The 19,517-nt window shown below is 41.9% G+C and overlaps 1 protein-coding gene across 1 annotated transcript; it reads right to left on the bottom strand.

The window, feature by feature from the left end:
• Window positions 1-211: 211 nt before the first annotated feature.
• HEXB (hexosaminidase subunit beta) lies at window positions 212-17,616 on the bottom strand. Its single transcript, XM_086479004.1, has 14 exons — window positions 17,330-17,616; window positions 17,068-17,225; window positions 14,255-14,320; window positions 13,433-13,479; window positions 13,105-13,215; window positions 10,605-10,706; window positions 8,891-9,020; window positions 6,992-7,172; window positions 5,867-5,953; window positions 5,207-5,279; window positions 4,394-4,568; window positions 3,510-3,600; window positions 3,208-3,312; window positions 212-307 (listed from the first exon to the last, which is right to left on the bottom strand). Exons 1-14 carry the CDS (start codon window positions 17,614-17,616, stop codon window positions 244-246), a joined length of 1,677 nt encoding a protein of 558 aa, XP_086335130.1. The 3' UTR covers window positions 212-243.
• Window positions 17,617-19,517: the final 1,901 nt, after the last annotated feature.

The raw sequence follows: 19,517 nt of genomic DNA, 5'->3' as shown, positions 1-19,517 counted from the left end.
CAACTTTTGAATGTAAGGAAACTGGAATTGCTAACTGCATAGTATCAAGTTTCAGGATTTCACAGTGAAGAATCCCTATTGCTAATGAAAGCCAAACCCCATAATTTTTACTCCTTCAACAATGTCAAATAACTTTATTTTAAAAGCAAGAAGTTTAAGTCTTGGTTCAAATATCAGACTGCATGTACATACATTCATACCCCAGAGGCACTTCAGGTTGTTGCCTAGAAGTCCTTGCAGCAGTTACTGCCCTCCAGCTTCATGGGCACAGTATCCAACAAACAGAGGTTGGGCCATTATGCCACGGCTGTTAAAATAAAGTGGAATGTGTATAATTATAATCAAACACCTGCTGGTTGCAGAGGTAGGAAGAGAGATACTGGCACTCTATTTTAATCTTTGTGTAAACAAAACTACTTCCAAGAAAGAACAAATGGCCTATTTAGAGAGTGAAAAAGGGCCCCACTCTACAGTTGATTGTACTGCAGTTAAGTACAGTTCTCTGTTTCAACTGCAGTATTAGAAAACAGGTTGAAAAGCTGACATTCAGGGGCTAGTTGTCTTGATGTTCTGCAAAACCTATTGCTTTTTTATTGAAGAGAAGTCATAAGAATGTGAAAATATGAATCAGTGGACATCTGCACACTCGCCCCAACCCCAGTGTTTCCTTCATATGCAGCTCTAACTGTCATTTTCATTCATTTTTGGGAGGTAGCCAGTTTTAGTAAAGAGGACCTTTTCCAGCTACTACACTAACATGAATTAGTCTGTTCTCATGTGGCTTTAAAACAAACCAAAGAAAAAAACCCTTTAGCTTATGATGTTGCAGTAACAGTATAAAAAGATGTTTCAGAGTTAAAAGTAGTTGTGGTCAAAATTCTGCTTCCTGGATATTTAAGAGCTAGTTAATACTGCTACAGTGAGTTGTAGAATAATATATACGGGTGTTTAATTTGCACTTAAGAGCTTCAATGGAAGAAACTGGATAATGAAATAGCTGAACTATCACTTGCCCCCAAGCCAGACTTCCTCTTTGTAGAAGACAGGGTTGTTGTCTAGGTCTCTGAAATATATGCCCACCTGTTTGTTTTTCTTCTCTCATCACCATTTCTCTGCAATTTGGGCTGCTGTATCCTCCTACAGGAAGCTGAGTTTATATCTGAATAGCAGCTACTGCTTTCATAGTACTACGTCAACAGCAATGGCCTCAGACGTGGATAGGCAGAGCTACTTGTTCTTCCAGTGGCGTTGATCTGGCTGTTACAAAGTTCTGCCTATGCATTCCCTCACTCCCTGGTACCCAAGCTGCAGAGGAAGGCAGAGCTGTTCTACTCTGAAAGGCTCCTCAGCCTGCTACAACTGCCACGTATGAAAACATTAGTAGGGACGTAGTCCTTCGCCCACGCTCTAAGAATTTGCAACAACCTGACCAATTAAATCAGCTCATTGTGAGTTCACACGATGCTAAGGAAGCCCTGTACACATGCAAGGCAACATAACTGGAGCTCCAAGGAACACTCATTTCATCAGTGGAAAGTGAATAGTTTCTCTCGCGTTTTTCTGGTTCAAAGCCTATGTAAAAGGTATCGTTTTTAGAAGGACAAGTCCTTTCATTAAGGTAGTCTGTTTATAACAGGAATTGTTCACCATAAGTTTTTATGCCAGCAAAACGGTTTTCACACCTGAAAGTGGTTTAAGGAAAAAGTGTGCAACAAGTACAGGGAATAGTCCTTCATCTGGCCCTGCAGTTTGAATCTCTCCTGCTAGCACTACCCGAGCAGCTACAGTCCCATGGGTCAGCTCCCTGTACAGCAATACAAGTGCCAGCATTAAGGAAGAAGACTGAGGTGGAGCAATAGTTCATCAGGCCCAGGAATAGCACGGCTTAGTTCAGTGTAAAACCCTAATCCTAGAAGTACAGCCACTGTACGCTTCACTGTTCAGTTGTATCAGTGTCTTCTCTGAGCCCTATCAAGAGCTGCACCATTCTGTTAAGTGACAGGACTTAAGTTTTTTTAAAGCCCTTCAGTCTTGTTTTTAACATGTAATTGCTAACTGGCTCAGATAATATCTATTTTTCTCATGGCTGAGATAATACAATTCACATAGAATTATTTTCCTATAGCATTCTTTAAAGCCAGCTTGAAATAAACCAAACAAGACCCTTACGAGTCTTTCAGTCACTTTTAACTTGATTAATTACAGAGCTAGTTTATACTGTGAGCTAAATGTCACAACAGATAGTCATGCTGAGACATCTACAGGAAAGTAAGCAGAGTGCTTGAGTTTTGAGTGCCAACTGTAACTGCCATTGTATCTCATTCTCTAAAAAGCTGATTTGTATCTACCTTGAAATACTCATTCACACTGTTGGGATTTTCAATGATTTGTCATAAACTTTTGCAGAGAAATTAAACAGCACGTTGCATTTGTGCTGCAGTCCAACTTTACAGCAGCACTTGGGAAAACCTAAAAGGCTCTCTGACTATATACTTTTAAAAGTGGAGTCAAACTTGGACTTAAGACCTGGAAATCACTCATATCTACAACTGTGAATATACAAAGACAGCTACTAGACTACACAACCAGTAACTTGTCTAGGTAGTCTTTAGGAAAGAACTGCAGAGAAGAATATGTTATGAACTGACTTTGTTTACAGTAGCCATAAATAAAATGTAATTCATCAAGGACTCCTTATCCACCCCTTTTAGTCTTTACACTAAGGCAATACCCAAAAGAATAGCTCACTCAAGCTCACCTATCACTCCACTTGATTGCCTGCTGCATGTCTCTATTTATTATATATAATAAATAAATAAGAAAACCTTTTTTTAAAAGTCTATTTTTTCTTCTGTCTGTGTCCTCCTCCTGTATATTCTTTAGTATCCTTTTTGTCTGAAATAAGACAATCATGGTGTTGGCTTTTCCTTCAGAGGAAAGAGGCATAGATGAGTTCCAATATTTCACTGAAAAAAATTAATGAGTTCTGAAAACGTTAGTGGCAAAACTGTCTGGAACTCTTGTCTTAATGTATCTGTTCTTCCTCTTCTGAGGATAAAAAAAACCCCATGGGATGACATTTACATAGTCAGATTAGACTGCTAGCTCTCCTCCCTTCATTTCTGGGCCAGCAATTTCGGCCTGTACTTGAACTCCCATTGGTTAGAAGGCATGAGAACCAAGCTTCACTACAGCTATTAATCTTACCGGAGCATGCGGCATCGATGATTCCTCAGTCTTTCATAGGCGTCCTGCAAGTTGGTCACAGTCCTGCTGCTCCACAGTCTTTCCCCTACAGCACTTGCTCGAGGCCTGTAAAGATACACTGAGGTTTAAAGAAGGTAGAGTCTATAACCAAGAATGGATTAAAGTTTTTAGTATCAGAAGTATCAATTTTTACAGCTGCTCAGGTTCAGTACACACTATAACCACTAAAACACAATCCTGTTGGATTAATTAATGCTCCTTGTACCTGGCTTTCTAAAATCTAAAGACAAAGCAGTTCATACCATAATCTTGGTGTGACGTTAGTTGCATCCACAAATTCCCCCCACAGGCAGGCTTCTCCACCTATTAAAAGCTTTTTCTGTTTTTCAGATCCTGAATTCAAAGCAGAAAGTTAGAATTTCTATTTGCCCAGAAGACAGGCACATACCAAAATTTCGTTTTCCAATACTCAGAGGGGATTGCTGTTGTTTGGTTTATCACATAAAACATCTATCCTGAGCACTAACTTAACGTTTTGGTAGTCTTGTTACTGAATGCGAGAACCACCAGGCCACTGGCGCAGAGAACCCATTTCCCTTCTCTATCAGAAAGGATTTTAACATTTAACCTCTGAAGACATTCCTCAGAAATTTCAGTCCTGATTGAAACTGTTCATTCTGTCACACATAGAACATTCCTTGAAAAAGCTACAGAAGTCAGGTGTTCCCCTAATCAGCTCTGACCTTGCACAAAATGGAAGCCCCGGGCAGCACAGAGGATGTTTGTATCAGCTTTAGCCAGAGGGAAAGAACATGCCTTTTTCTAGAACAGCCTAACGCTCTAGAAGCTTGCTAACATACAAATTCCACGTCTGTCTACCAATAGCCATTTTTGCACAACTCTGCCCATAATGCATCTGTCCACCTAGCCCAGCTTCCTGTCTCACACAAGCATCAGTGCCATGTGCTTGAGTAAGGCAACACTTTTCCCTGTGAGAAGTGGAAAGCTGCATTTTTTTATTTGAGAATTTTCCAGAGTTCTAGCTGACATTAGAGTCTTTTGATTACAGTGAATCTGATCATGGTGATGACATGACCACTCTAAATAGCCTTATTTTTTACATTTACACCTTCCTGTGAACCAAAGACTTTCATGCGCAGCACATGCATATAAAAGAGTAACAAACCAGGGAAGTTAAGCGGTTCAACGCTGTAGTATTTCTTCCAGTCTTGCCCATAACTGATGTAGTCTAAGTACCAGGGAGCTGCCAGGATAGCAGTGAACCCAGCTCCAGTGACACGGCTCAGTTCATGAGCGTAGTTGTTACCCATCCACACTTGAACGACAGTGTCTGGTTTCAGCTAAAAGGGGGAAAAACAAAACAAACAAACAAACCAACCAACCCCAAAACGTTGAAGACAATCCTAATTCTGTTACCATGAAAAAGGATCATGGATTTCAAAACTGAGAGGGTGGTGTTTTGTTTTGAAGAGGAATATTTTGGAAGTTACCTTGTGGGGAAAAATAATGACAAATTCTAAAACTGATTAACTCTTTGCTGGTTTTAAACAGCGTTCACACTAGACTGAAGCCTAGGTTATCCTGTAGGCAGTTAATGCCCTAAGAGGGTTCCTACCTGCACCAGTTCTGATCATCTCTGAAAAGCTGATCACCTGGTTTTACTAAGACCAGATGCACAGTTACGTGAGAAAAAAAAAAAAAATACGGAAACTCATAGAAACTTCCCTACCCTTTACTCTGATGCTCTAAAGGATATTATCTGTGTTCACCTTTAGAGAGCACTTCAATGCTAGTGTTCCTGTTCCACCTGTTTTACATGTTCAATAAATGATAATTTCAAGGCAGGCACACACATGGGGAAACTTGCTAAGGTCGGCAGACTTGCTTTAACTCCGTAACTACTTAATAGTCTACTTTGGAAGTCTCCCACAATATTGTGCTGTTACGCAGGAGTATCTTATTTATTCTCCCATCTTACCTGTGCTTTGTTATCAAACACTTCCTGCCAGACCATGTATCCTTTGTTATACGAGGAAACAATGTCCAAAATCCTAGAATTTAGAAAGAAGATTATGTTTGTGAACTTTAATGAGATCAGTACAGGCACACAAAGTAGCAATATTTTCTGCCCTAAGGCACATCCGGCCTCTCTCCCAGCACTGCATAGGGAACTAAGAAAAAACAGTTTTTCTGGGTTTGGCCTTCAGTGCTCTGTCTCGAAGAGCCTGTTCTCCCATGTATAAGGACATGCATGTGCAGTTAACACAAACTGATCTACTACCAGCGACTCATACAGGTGTCTAAATCCATGTTATTTAAGAACAAGATAAATACATGGCTGCAAAAATCTTAGGACTTTTCCTCCCCGCCCTGTGCAATGATTACACATTATAGCAGATACCTAGTTTAAGATGCCCCATATATTGAGAGTGTGCGTAGAACTAGCCTACATATCCTTGCTGGGTCCCAGATGTTTCAGCTATTCAGTGTATTGAATAAAAGAAAGTGGGTAGTCCCCAATACATGACAATTGTTGAAAACAAAATCAGCTCTAAATTAGCTTCAGTATCTGCACCTCAACACCACCCTCAGATAGTCGCTGTGAAAAGCTGAGCAAGAATTAAAAAAAACAACATACTTCTGAATATAATAAGATTCCAGTTTAGTATAGTCAATGCCAAATCCTTGCTTCTTCATGAACTCTTTCACTTCAGGGTTAGATTTCCTTAAATAATAACAACAAAATGAGTTTTTAAAAAATTAATAATTTTCTTCTGTTTTAAACCAGATTTCCCAACCATTTCCACCTATGCACAGCACACTAGCTGATACCTTAGGCACGCCATAGCGTGGAATGCACAAGAGAGCAGAAGCAGCAGGCTAACATGATTTAGGTACTTCGAAACAGTTTCATCCTGATTTGAAATAAAGCCAACAGCCCTCCTTTGGAGCCCCTGTTCTGAAGCAGTCTCTGGCAGGCTGCCTCAAGCTCCTAAGAGCTCTGGGGTTCCTGGCTTCCCTGCAACTTTGTGGAAAGGTTGCCAGCAGGTCTGGAAAGTGAGCAGCCATAGTACCAGGGGATCTGCAGGAGTGACATCAAGAATTTGGGAAAATACCCCAAAAAGCAAATAAAAGAAATAAAATTTCTGACAAATGCTTTATCACAGAAGTGTTGGTTTGCTGAGTGTCCTGAGTGTTCAGATTTGATGTTTCAAGAGAACACACAAATACTAATGTGATGAATTTGAATACTCAACCCATTAGATCTGCTCCAAATTCTGTATTATTAGTTACTCCAGCAGAGATACTCCAAAATATTAAAAATCCACAACCAATTGAAGAACTCATGCCGTACTTTTAATACAAGTACGCAAGAGTTAGCATTGGAATACTTAACATTAGCAGATTTTCTGGAAGGCAGACCTCAGCGGAAAGAACTGCTTTTCCTTTAACAAGTATTTAAACATTAATTATCTTATATAGTACTTTTCTACCATACTATTTCTCCTTCCTGTCAGGTTAATTTTCATAAAGAAATCCTTTAGAGTACCTGAACATTCGTGAAACTACTAGTCAAAGCAAAATTCTGCACAACTTCACTTGCTTGTTGAGGATCACAAACACTCTGCCTGTAAATAGTTACAGGAGTGGAGAACTTCGAGTTAAGCAGTGAAAACTGTCTCACACAACTGAGTTCCATAAGTGATGGATTTAGGCAAGTTTAAAAGGCACTAGATACTTATTCTTTGAACTGTCACCATACCAACAATCGAAGTTCACTTCATCTCCTCCCAAATGAATGTATTCATCTGGAAATACACTGCTGATCTCTTTGAAGAATTTAGTCATGAAGTCGTAAGTTGTATTCAAAATGGGATTTACAGGTCCAAAGGACCCAGTTGGCTGTTCTCCACTGTAACAAGGGGTAAGAAGATCTTTTTGACCTAATAGAAGGAATTGATAGAAGATATTCAGTTCCATGTTGGTATCCTAACTTCGCTAGAAGGAAGAGGCAGTTACCTATATTAAAAAGGTTAATATTCATTACTTAAGTGCTCATCTATTCTAAGCATAACCAAGTAGAGGTCGGATGAAATAAAACAACTTGCCCAAGGTTAAAGAACCCTCTAACTGGAAATCAGGACTCTGACTTTTATATTTGTGAATTAACACACACTAATTTATGGAACATGTCACTGTACCTGGAAAACAGATTCTGGATGACTACTTGAGTAAAAGAAGCCTTAATGCATTTAAGAAAGCCAAATATAATGTGTGTGCTCCAAAGGCCTCTCTTCTCTTTTTATTCCTCTGCTTTGTTAACACCTAAATAGGTGGCAGGTTTATGGCTCAAGGTAGATGTCCTAACTCTCAGTCTGCTAGGAATTTACCTCTACACAAGAAAGGAAGACCAGACACAGATCAAAACTAATCACTGGTTCCTGAGTCAAGATATCTGAAGCAATATGAGCCAGGCTAACAAAATAGAAAAAAGTTATTACACGTAGGTTGGAGACTCTCAAGTCTAGTTTATGTGGTAAACTGTGGTTGCAGCAGCAGCACCTTCCTAGCTGTGTTTCCTACTCCAAACACATTTCCCCCAAACAAGGCCCTAGTGGTAGATTGCTTCAACTACCCTCCTTACATGCCTTAAGACTTCTGTCCAATATCTTCAATTCAAATGCAAACAAAATAGCTACCCAGGTTCATAGGCAAAGCCAGCACTGGCTCCTGTGCACCACATTAAAAAAAGCTATTATATAAGAAGCTACCAGGAACCATTGAATTCAGGCAAGAGAGCTCCCAATATGAAGGTAGACCACCTCACATTTCACTAAGCAAGCCACTGGCTTTTATTAGTGCTTTGTGACAGCAAAGACCACATGAGATGAAGGATTCAGAAAGAGTGTTTAGCAAATTTAGGTTTTGCCTTGCTCTTTTCCTCATTTCAAATTAGTGAGAAAGCACCTGATATATCTTCCAACATGGCCACACCCCCCCAAGCATAAGACTTGCCCCATGGCTAAAGCTAAAGCTAAAGCTATGAAGTGCTACAAAAATCTTTACTATTTCCAGTTTGGCCAAAATGATCTCATGTTACTTGCAGTGAAATCACAGCCAGTGCACCTTGAATCAAGGCACAAGTTTCCCTGGTCCTTGAGTACATGTAAACACTGCTAATTTCAGGATTCAAGCATCCTCTATCAGGAGAAGTATTACACCAAACCCCAGAAGACAGAGAGTGAAGAAGCATCCAACTTTTCCGTGTTTTGTACACTGGCAGATTACCACTTTACTAATAGATAGAAACATCAACTGCTTTGAGAGAACCTTCCCAAAGCAGAAATCTCTACTCTAGAGACAGCAACTCATTATTTCTAGCCACTGCCTTATTACTCTAAACTCAAGTGTACTGGATGGGGGGATAACAACGACATGAAGTCTAAGGCAGACAGAATATATCTGCCTTCGCACACACATCCAGCACACTTTAGTTCCTCTAACACATAAAGGTCACGATGATCACTGAGTACGCACCCCTTGCTTACCTCTTATCACGAGTCTTTCAAAGCACTTTAAAGGCCGCTTTTTAACAAATTCACTTGCTTGCTACACCCTACTTACCACAATCTTTTAACCATTAATACTTTGTTAGACATACCTTTTCCCCAAGACTGCGTGTGTCCTGGTGTATCAAACTCTGGGATAACTCTAATGCCTCTTAACCGGGCATACTCAACCACCAGATTGACGTCAGTAGGAGTATAGACGTGGCTATAGGAGTATGCTCCCTGTAAAGTATTCAAATTTAGAGTCAGTTTACAAAACATTATACTAGCAGCTTACAACATTGGGATAAAAGTGTTATAATTTAGACTGGAGAGCCGTTTTACAAGTTGGCCTTTTTTGGTTTATCACATGTGCAACAGCACTGACAGAACTTTTCAGTTGACTAGAGGGAAAAAAAAGCACCAAACACAAGAATTAACCATTTTTTCCACACTACAACAAATCTCCTGAGGACCGTCCTTTCCTCCTTAGCTCACAGTTACTGAAGAAAACAGAAAAGCTAGTTTCAATTTAACAAGATTTTCAAAAGATACATTTTTCAATTCTTCTGTACAGAGGTAAGTTAGTTTTCCCTTCCATCTCTGCATCATTAGTTCTGAAACTAGGGCCCTTGTGCCCATGACATGCAAGACTAGTGGATAAATTCTGCCAAGTCAGAAAGAATGGTGTCATCTTCCAGCACTTCTGCTTGTCAGTTTTGTTACAATGCCCAACTTAGCATCAAGGCAAGTTTGTTTTCTGACGCTGAATTTGAGCGTTACTCCACTCCCACAAAGCCAACCGACTCCTACAGTTTGGTGAAACAGATGCTTGCCAAAGAGCAAGAAAAGCATCATGACTCCTCATGATTAATGGCACCTTAAGCTTCCATTTATCTGGGAATGGCTTCCACAGCTAATAATGACAAACAAGAAGCCTTTCAAAAAGAAGGCTATCGAGACAAAGGCCATCTCCCTTTCTCCAGCTGTCAATGGGGAACAGGACAGAACTCCACAGCTATTACTAGGAAAAATAATCCGACTGCACCATGCAGCATCTACAGCTTTTGAATTATAATACTTTTCTTTCATGGCATCTGCTCAAGCACTGCCTATATAATTTTCATGAGGGTCAGATTGTAGCAAGCATTTTAAAACAGAATCACAAATCTTGTGCTTAGGCTCAGTCTACTCAATTATTCATGCTTGATTTGGCCATTACTGTACTGTGACTGAGCAAAAACCTCATGATGGCTTTCATTAATTAGCAAAATCTGCTGTGAATCAGAAAATAGATACACTGCACTGTATTTGTTTTAGAAAACAGCCTCTCACGTCTGGACCTTTTACAGACATGTTGTGTTTTGTAACCTTAACTAGATCTCAGGCAGGGCAAAAGTACTACTGCAGTGGTTCCAAACCTAGAGCTGACAGGAAGCTCTCTTACATTTGTTCAAGTGGCAGGAAGTCTACCAGTTAAACAAACACACCAACAGAAATCCAGGCAGTGTTCACCACAATGGGTTATTTGCACACCATCATTGCTGGAAGGTCTGCAAATACTGAGGATCACTGTCACCAGCAAACTTGCACAGAAGAGTTAGGAAGGTCATCTACCATGCATCCACCAAGGAAGACTTGAACATGGTCCACACAGACACTCAGGCAGGATCCTAAATGTGGACTTGCTGGTTACTGGTCCTCTGGTACTGTTTCACAATCAGCCAGGCAGCTGTACTCAACCATCAGTAGGCTCTGCACTTTATTTTCATGAAATATGTGCCAGGTTTCTGCCCCCCGCCCCCAGCTCCAATGATGTTTACTCACCTTGTCACTTAACTCAGGGAAATAAATACTCTGGTAAGGAAATGACTGATCATCTACTATATGCCAGTGGAGAACATTGAACTTGTTAAAAGCCATGGCATCCTGTAACAAATAATGCAATTTGTTTAGTTAAGCGCTTCACTCTCACAGAAAACCTATGCAAAAAAGGTATTCTTGTCCCAGTACATCCTGCATGCCTAAAGCAACAACTAAAAACTGAACCAAAATACAACACCAAACAAAAAGTGTACCCTGTTCCACAGAATCCTAGAAGCATATATCACGACACCCGCCTGTTTATACTACTGCTCAATTCCTCTGCTATCTATTTGCACCACTCCTGTCAACAAGCTCTTGATCTGATCATGCTACACTGGCTGGTAGAAGGGGAACTCCTGTAAAGGCTTATGAATTTCTTCCGCTTCAGAACATACGTGGTAAATTCTCTATTCACTATCAACTATTTCAGCTTATGGAAAAGCTTACACTTTTCTACCTAAATACTTTGGACTCGATAACTAAACAGCCTAAGAGTGCTTCCTACTGATTTAGCATGTACCTACTTGGTAGTGACCTCTGCAGAATCCATTTCAAATGCACGCAAAATAAATGACGTATTTTCCCTGCAGAAGATAGTGTTCCCCTTATGTTTTCAGTCACCACAGTGTCAGTACCTCCCTTTTTTTGGACTTGAAGACAATCAAGATAAATGTTAACACACTCACTTTAGAATTATGACTTCAGATGGACAGTTACACACACACCTTGAGTAATGCAAGTTTGTTAGAATCACTAGAAGTGCTGTGTGCTGCAAGCAGGCAGAACAAATGTTCTCTACATTGTTTGTGACTTAGTAATTGCAATCCAGTGGCTTCCAATCCCTTGCCACAATACATTTATTTCTACCCCTTCCCCTTACTTTTTTCACTGAGCTGTGTTTAAAGAAGTGACAAAATCTCTTCAGGAACTCCCACCAAATCCAAAGGAAGATTTATACCTTTTCCATTCCCCAAAACTATTTATCTGTTTTGTTAGACAGCAGAAGTTTTAATTACCATGTGTCTTCATGCATTTCTATCAAATACCATTTTCCCACATAGAAAATTGTATCTCCTGGCCTTCTCCTCAGCCACTCCTTCCTCAAGGACAATGCCCTTCCTGGAAATACAGTACAGCAGCAGAACACAAACACGAAATGTACTTGATCTGCTGCCTTAAGCATCTCATTATCATACGTCAGTGAAGGGATTACTGCTGTTTTTTATTAGGTTAGCCTGGATTCAAGCAGGCACAGAGGTGACTTGTTCTTAAACCAGCAAAATGGTACAAAATGTAGCTCTGGGAAAGTATCTGAGCCACAGACATCATTTAAGAAAATAAAACAGAATAGCAACAGTTGCAGAAACACAAAAATGGTTAGAAATGTAAGCCTCAAAAGTCAAGATACTCTTTGGACATTGCTGTCTCTTTCAGAAAAGACAACAAAAATTGACAAGAGTAACTACTTGAATCTTCAAAGCACCCTTGGCTGCAAAAGAAATACTACATAAATACTACTCGCTGAACAGGGACTGATCTTAAAGGTAAATGCAAGGGCTAAACACCCACAGAGGAGCAAGTTCTGAGCACAGTTTAAGGATGATCTCGGAAATGAAGACTGGTTTTACCTGCACTCTCTTCCTGCCCATCTTAAGCCTGCTCTGCAAAGTTCTACAACATGGAAGGGAAATTTCTAATACCATTTCATCTTGGAAACACAAAACAGAGACAAGGCAGGAAACTGCATGTTCCTCCGCTCAAAGGCTCCTCCATTTCAACGCACCAAATAAGCCCTGCTACAAGGATTTCAACAGCAGAAAAAGGGAGTACAAAACAGAAACACTCATAGTTGTAGCTGCTATGATTACACGAATTCATACCCTCCCACCAAGACAGGATTATACAATTCTAAGTGTGCTTACTTAAGCTTTTTGGAGAAACATTTTGTTTGCCTGTTTTTTTTCTTTTTGAAGGGACATGGTGAAAGAAACCAGTAGCTTCCAATTAACTTTCCAATTCCCCTCCTTGCTCTGTACTACTTAATTACCTAGCTTGCTCTTAGCAGCCTAAGAAAGGACTACCAAAGCTTGGTAACTGAAAAGACTGGAATTTTCCTGCAACCACTGGCACTGAAGCTAGGACTTGAAAGGTCTCCTGTGAATTGCTTGGTGACAGTCAGATATCTCAAAACATGCTTCCAAGAAATATGTGAGCTGGTTTAGACAACAGAAAACACAGAAAACCCAAGGTACCACAAATCCCAGCCTCCTTTACAGATTCACTAAGTGTTGTGTCTGCCCACTCAATTCCTCTCAGGTGTACGTTCCGACCTTCACCTGGCAAACTTCACTCTGTCCTTTTAGAAGTCAGACAAAGGAGACGGGTTCTCCTTTCATACAAAGGAGGCAAAACACAACAACAAAAAAACTTCACTATTAATGATACAAAACTGCCCACTTACCAGGTTTGTAAGAATAGTTTTCAATGGTAAATAATGCCTTGAAGTGTCTAATAAGATTCCTCTATGAGCAAATCTCGGGAAGTCGTCAATTTCAGATTCATTGACAAGAAACTACAAGAATGAGATTTAAAAATTAGAATTCCCATTTTATATTCATCATTTCAAACAGGAAATACTTACTTTGCAGTCTGTTAACAGCTTTCCAAGGATCATTATCTGAAAAAATACTTAATGAAACTAGTAGATCTTCTGTTTCTAGAAGAACACCTAATAAAGAATGTGGTTGTCTGTTATCATGACTGTGGTTTCAGTTAATGGCTATACTTACAGTTCCATAGTCATCTTCATGAACCAACTGGCTGAAGGTTTCCAAACCTGGAAAAAAAATCCAACAACGGGATATGGAGTACAACCCAGCACTTGTCTTTAAAGTTTTAGTGAAAAATGGGACCATAACTATTCACAGGTGTTCACATAGCTAGAAAGAATGCTTTCTAGCTGAGTTTCATTCTCTTTAGCACAGTCTCCTTAATTGTCTAAGCACCACAGTTAAAGAAATTCTGAAGAGAGAACCATTCAAACTCTCCATTATACACAAATACTGAATATCAGCACCACAGCTCAGCTATACCATATTAATCCTTGAATAGCATGGAAGTTACTGACTGTAAGGTAGGAATTTCTGGTGTTGTCATGCATCTATTCCTGTCATTTCTGGAACTGGTGAAGTTTCTAATTCAGCATGAAAATTCTGCTAATTTAGACTAACGTTCCAGTAAGAACGAAAGACCGAAACTTCAGCATTATGGTCTTCTTGTTCAGTTATTAGGTGCAGTCAGAGAATAATCTGTTCACACAGTAGATCAGAGAGCTTTTTTAGCATCCAGGATTTGGTTGGCTTGGCTGACTTCAGGCACAGCAAGACTGCACATACAGTGTGCCACTGGATCTGAGATGCTGAGCATCTGGGCTGAGGGTCTGACCAATACACACATGGGTGTCCTTCTGGCCTCTATGCCCAAGCTTTTGCTTCCCATGAAGGACTGAATGAGGGCAAGGCTCGGTGGTCAGCTGGTTTTTAGTCTGCCAGGGAGTTTGCAAAAGACCAGATATAAGAACAAATAGCTTTATAGGAAAAGTATCAGCTTACCTCTTAAAGCACCCCATACCTCATCTGCTTTCAGTATAGCCACAGGCTCAGTTACAGTTAAATGATCTAAAGAAAGGAAAAGAGAAAGAAAAGAAAAAAAAGTTATTCCTCAAGAAAGCATGGATTGACATGACATTGTTAACAGACATTAAACAGATCCTTCAAGTGCCGTGTCTCCCTCTGTTTTTTAAATTCTATATTTTAAATTGCTTTTAAACAGCGATACTGTGCAGCTATTTTTCATTTGCGTGCTCCTGAAGTAATGCAAGCTACTTATCAGACAGTCAACAGTTAATCAGTAAGATGGTAATGCAAATACGGTGATTAATAATGGCAATGTTAAATACTGCACATGGGCCAGAATTCCAGCAGAGTTTAACCCAACTGGTTTAAAACTTATCAGATGATATTTTTGCATTTAAGACATGGGTGGTAAGTGCTGGGCAACTAAGCCAGACCTAACTGCAAAATTTTATTTCTCCTTTTACCTTGCTTTTATATAGATTATGCTTACATATTTTTTAGAGATATAGCTTGCCAAGTAATATTATTAGGTGCTTACTATAAAGGCCTACAGACAAACAAACAGACCAGATCCCACCATCTAATGAGCATATTATGGGGGCAGTGAGATGAAGTAATATAAGTAAAATGAAGAGTGGTATCCAAAGGTATCTGTAACAATCCTCCCTTGAGTACTGAATTACAGTACAAAGTACTGAAACAACAACAAAAAAATTTGTTTTTCCATTTAAGATGATTCAGTAAATTTTAGTGAAGAAATCAGTATCTTTTAAACATTAAATTTTACACAAAAAAATCACATACATACATATGTATGAAAATATACTATATCTATAAATCTATAGATTTATATTATTATTAAACATCGAAGCAATAATAAACTGACCAGAGCCACACATTTGAAGCAGTAGAGAAAAGAATCAGAGAGGGAAATCGCTGTACAATGACTTATTGGATCTGCCTCAGTATGAAAGAACAGTTGGTTATAAGTTATACAGTTCAAACATTTCTCTCAACTACCAGAGAAAAGACGTTCAGTGACATCAAGAAAGTACCTCAAGCTTCCATTTTAACCTAAACACAGATTGCATATACTAGAAGTTCTGGATAAGAAAGAGAACCTAGAAGACTACTGCAAACTCCACAGGTATTTCTGTGGTAAACCGTAGTTCAGTCAGAGACTTACTTCCAAGACAGCAGGCTTTTTTCTGGACCTGTATCATACCTTAAATGAATGCAGAACGACAAGATTTATATGGCTATTTGGAACCTTTCACACAGGCAGGCAAGAAGCCAGCAGGGAGAAGGGCAGACAACTTTGATTACATATCCAATACTCTTGCTACAGGATAGTCACTGACTGACCCACACTATCTCTATCAAGAAAAGGAGCCAAACTGCTCAACCCAGCAAGTATTTCAGCATTTGTTCCCTGAACAAGCTATCCCATTAAAAACAGAAAATTAAAACCTTGCTGAAGTCTGGAGAGCTCAGCTTACTAGACGAGGAAAACTCAGTATTATTTGTAACAGGAAACCCCTTTCCAACAGTAGAGGGAAAAACTCTGCCTTTTCTGAAGAGCACAACCTAAGACTCACATGATCTGACAGATTCTGTGACAGAAGAGAAGAACCAGCTTTGGTTAAAATCTGAAGTTCACAAACCAGTTCAAAGTTCAACTAGTAGTAAAGCAGTATAACTTGACTGTGGCAGAAAAATTCTAAAGCATTAGCAATTTTGCTGCTATACCTCATTTGCATTGAAATTAGTGATAAACTTACACACAAAAATTGCACTATTTGGCTCATTGTACCAAAGAGACTGACTAAACTTAAAATCAGTACATTCTATCAAAAGTCAAGTGGAATTAATCCTGCTGCAGATGTATGCCTTAAGATTAAAAGGCTTTTTTCTAAGGATTTGTATCCTGGATACCAAACAACTGCCTTGCCTAGTACAGAAGATCATCTCAAGACAGAACTAGATGAATTGAGGATGTTGAATTCTGTGCTAACCTGCCCAGACAAAAAGCAGTACTATTAACTCATCCTTATTTCTGTTAAGAAAATTCTCTGGTGATTCTAAAGTACTTCTCCACTCTGGACTTCAGTCATAGAACTAAAGCAGCATAGCAGAACAAATCCAATATAACCATCATGTTTTTAAAACCTTTCTTGTATCTACTGACAGAAAGAAAGTGGATTGATAATACTGCAAGATGGATAACAAGAAGTTCAATGAACACTTGCTGTTTTTCCTGAAAAAACAGAAATACCAGGTACATAAGCCAGTGTAGCTAGCTTCAACTCAAATGCAGTTATTTCTAAGGTGAGCAAGTGAATAAGCAAAGCCAGCCTTCACTCAATACCCTATACTGAAAGAAAGGATGATCTCTTGACTATGCATAGATCTCACCATACATAATGGGGTACAGCATAGTGTAATACCTCAGATTCTTCATGATAGTTACTAGAAAGGCCAGCAGCAGGTAAATGAGTTGAATGCCAGCTAAGCTGCAGAAATTACAGGTTACACTTCTAAACAGCTTCCTGATTCACTGTGGGCTGAGACTTGCCACAATATTAAGAGCAAGAATTATCTTCTGATGGCCACTGTTGTGAAACGTCCTCACGTGCCTCAGTAAGCCTACGATTTCCAGTTCCTTTGAAAAAAGAACAAAATCTGCTGACTTCTCGATCGGACACGCGATTGGCAAAGAAGGGCTAACGATGCAGTGTCAGCCGTGGAAGGAGAGAGGAGGGCGGTGCCCGGCCGTGCGCGGTACTCACAGGCCTCGCTGGAGGAGAGGTGCGGGTAGTTGTGACAGCCGGGGTCCGAGGACTCGATCACCACCTGCAGCTGCGACAGCTCGGGCTCCGCTCGGGCGCCGAGAGGCCCGCGGCCCCGCTCCCGCCGGCGGGACTGCCCGAACATGTACTCGTAGTACCTGCCGGGGAAGCACAGACGCCAGCGGGGCCCTGAGGTAAGCCGCTCCCGCCACCAGGCCGCTGCTGGCAGCCCCGCCGCGGCCCCGGCCTCCCTGCCCCTCACCTGCGGAAGGCGTCCTCCAGCAGACCGCAGGCCGGCCCCGCCGAGGAGCCGGCGCCGTGCACCAGCTGGAAGCGGCCGGGGTCCAGCTGCAGCTGGCGGCGGGACGTGCGGAGCCGCTGCGGCAGGGGCCACAGCGAGTCCTCGGGGACGGAGCCCGAGGCCGGCTCCCACTCGGCCGGCTCCGGCTCGGTCCGCGGGGCGCCGTGGCGAAGGCTGGTGCTCACCAGCACGGCGGGCACGAGGAAGAGTCCCACCAGCAACCCAGCCAGCCCCATCGCTCTGCCCATAGCGCTGCCCGCCTCTGTCAACCCGCGGAAACCCGTTCCCAGGCCAGCCCAGCCCCGCCTCCGCCATCACGGGGCGGGCCTCGCCACCGCGTCTCAGCGCCCGCCCGCCCCCTCGCGGCGGCGGCGGCCCCCCCGGCGGCCCCCCCGGCGGCCCCCCCGGCGGCCCCCCCGGCGGCCCCCCCGGCGGCCCCCCCGGCGGCCCCCCCGGCGGCCCCCCCGGCGGCCCCCTGGGCTGCGCGGCCAGGGCAGGCCCAGGGAGGCGGACCCGCCGGGGCGGGAGGTCGATGCCCGCTGCCTTCGAGGGGTTTGTTTCTGCGGCTGTCATCGAGTGGTCCTGCCCGTGACACCGCCCGAAGGAATAACGAGGGGGCGTTGCTGGGTGGGAAGTTTTCAGCGGTTTAATTTCTGTACGGAAAGGGCTTGATTTGGGTTACATTTTTATAAAGGGAAAGCTAACGCGTTGCTTGTACTGCTACAAACCAAGTTCAGTCTCAGCAGAAATTACTTTTTAACAGACCTTCCTGAGGCTGTCTTATAAGCTATATTGTGAATAAGCAGGAGGCAGACTGGCGGCAAATTATTTCAAGATTTAACCAGACAAACCAGCTGTTTTGACAGATCCCAATACAAGTTTCAGAAAGTTGTTGTGAAGCGTTCAGAAGGCAGATCAAGTGTTTGAAAGCTGGAAGGCGCAGTGGGGAGGAATTAGTGTTTTAAGCCACCTCTAACTGAATGGTTAATGCAAACACTGAAGCGTCATCACTGCTGCTTTGGCTGAAGCACCAGTTAAACCCGTCGCAGTGAGGGAGCTGATGCCTGCATGCTGAGCTGGTCAGCCATGGCTCCCTTGGTGATCTTCCTTGTGTGGAAGATTAATGCTGTAGTCACATGCTCCGGGATACAAAATAGACTGTTTTGTGTAAAATAAAAAAATTTTTTAAAGAGTGTCTCCATAACGAAGGTTACATCTGTTTGCAAAGGACACAGACCTCTTGCCATAGAATTACCAAGAAGCAAACCCCCTCTTCTTCAGTAGGGTTTGTCCTGCTCTTTTGGCTTATGTCGCTTAGCAGGTTTGGAGGAGCAGCTCTTCCTACTGTCCGGGAGGGTCCCCGGGAGATGCTGGCACCTCACCCAATGCGTGAATCACTGCAGGGCTGGGATGCACAGCAGTTTTGGAAGATGTGAGTCCTGACTGCCAGGTGTTCCCAGTGCTGCTCCCATTCATGCAGTCAGATTTATGTGATTGCACACTCAGCAGGTCCGGGGAGCTGATCTAATCTCTCCCCCCTCCAGAAAAAGTGATGGCACACTGAAAAGAGGGGGAATAAACAGCAGGAGGAGGGGAAGGTTGGGACTATGCCAGGCCTGTTTAAACTGTGAACTGCACTTGAAGAGAATGAGTCACAAAACATCCTGGTTTTGTTGTTCTCTGTGCCCATCCATGCAATTGCTGTGTAAGGTTTGATGGAAGCTGTTTGATGCAGGCTATCCATAGCGGCATGTTGTTCAATCTTGTCATGCTATAAGTAAAAAGCAAGTCTTTATGATGCGGTACCGAACAGGCACACAGTACGTAATGCTCACACATCTCTCCTGCCCACAGCATGCTCTGAGATACGTGGAAGTGGCAGTGCAGTCTTTTCTGGCCCTTTCAGAGACATTTGTTACACTTTGCTGTTCAAGTGGTGGCAGAGGTTTCAGGTTGCTCGTTACATACGCCCTTCCCTTTGCCTGGTGTGATTGTCTCTTCAGCCGTGCTGACTCAACTGTTTGTGTTGCCTACCTCTGGTCATATTTTTAGGCATATTTAGAAAATCTGGATTATTTTGTAGGTTTCTTTGGCACAACTGAGAGATCAGTAAACTTTGTTGGGGAAGCAGAGGGCAAGGATGAGTAAC

The sequence above is a fragment of the Leptosomus discolor genome, chromosome Z (genome assembly GCF_034619465.1).
Source record: "Leptosomus discolor isolate bLepDis1 chromosome Z, bLepDis1.hap2, whole genome shotgun sequence".
Taxonomy (NCBI): Eukaryota; Metazoa; Chordata; class Aves; order Leptosomiformes; family Leptosomidae; genus Leptosomus; species Leptosomus discolor.
The sequence above is the reverse complement of the archived record's forward strand: the minus strand, read 5'-3'. Positions and strand labels throughout refer to the sequence as shown.

Bases quoted from the DNA above. Each gene is read 5' to 3' on its own strand.
- HEXB (XM_086479004.1), bottom strand. From the start codon at position 17,616: ATGGGCAGAGCGATGGGGCTGGCTGGGTTGCTGGTGGGACTCTTCCTC. The intron at 13,216-13,432 runs GTAAGTATAGCC...TCATTCTTGTAG, and splicing joins ATGAAGATGACTATGGAACT to TTTCTTGTCAATGAATCTGA. The intron at 9,021-10,604 runs GTGAGTAAACAT...AATACTTTACAG, and splicing joins TCCCTGAGTTAAGTGACAAG to GGAGCATACTCCTATAGCCA.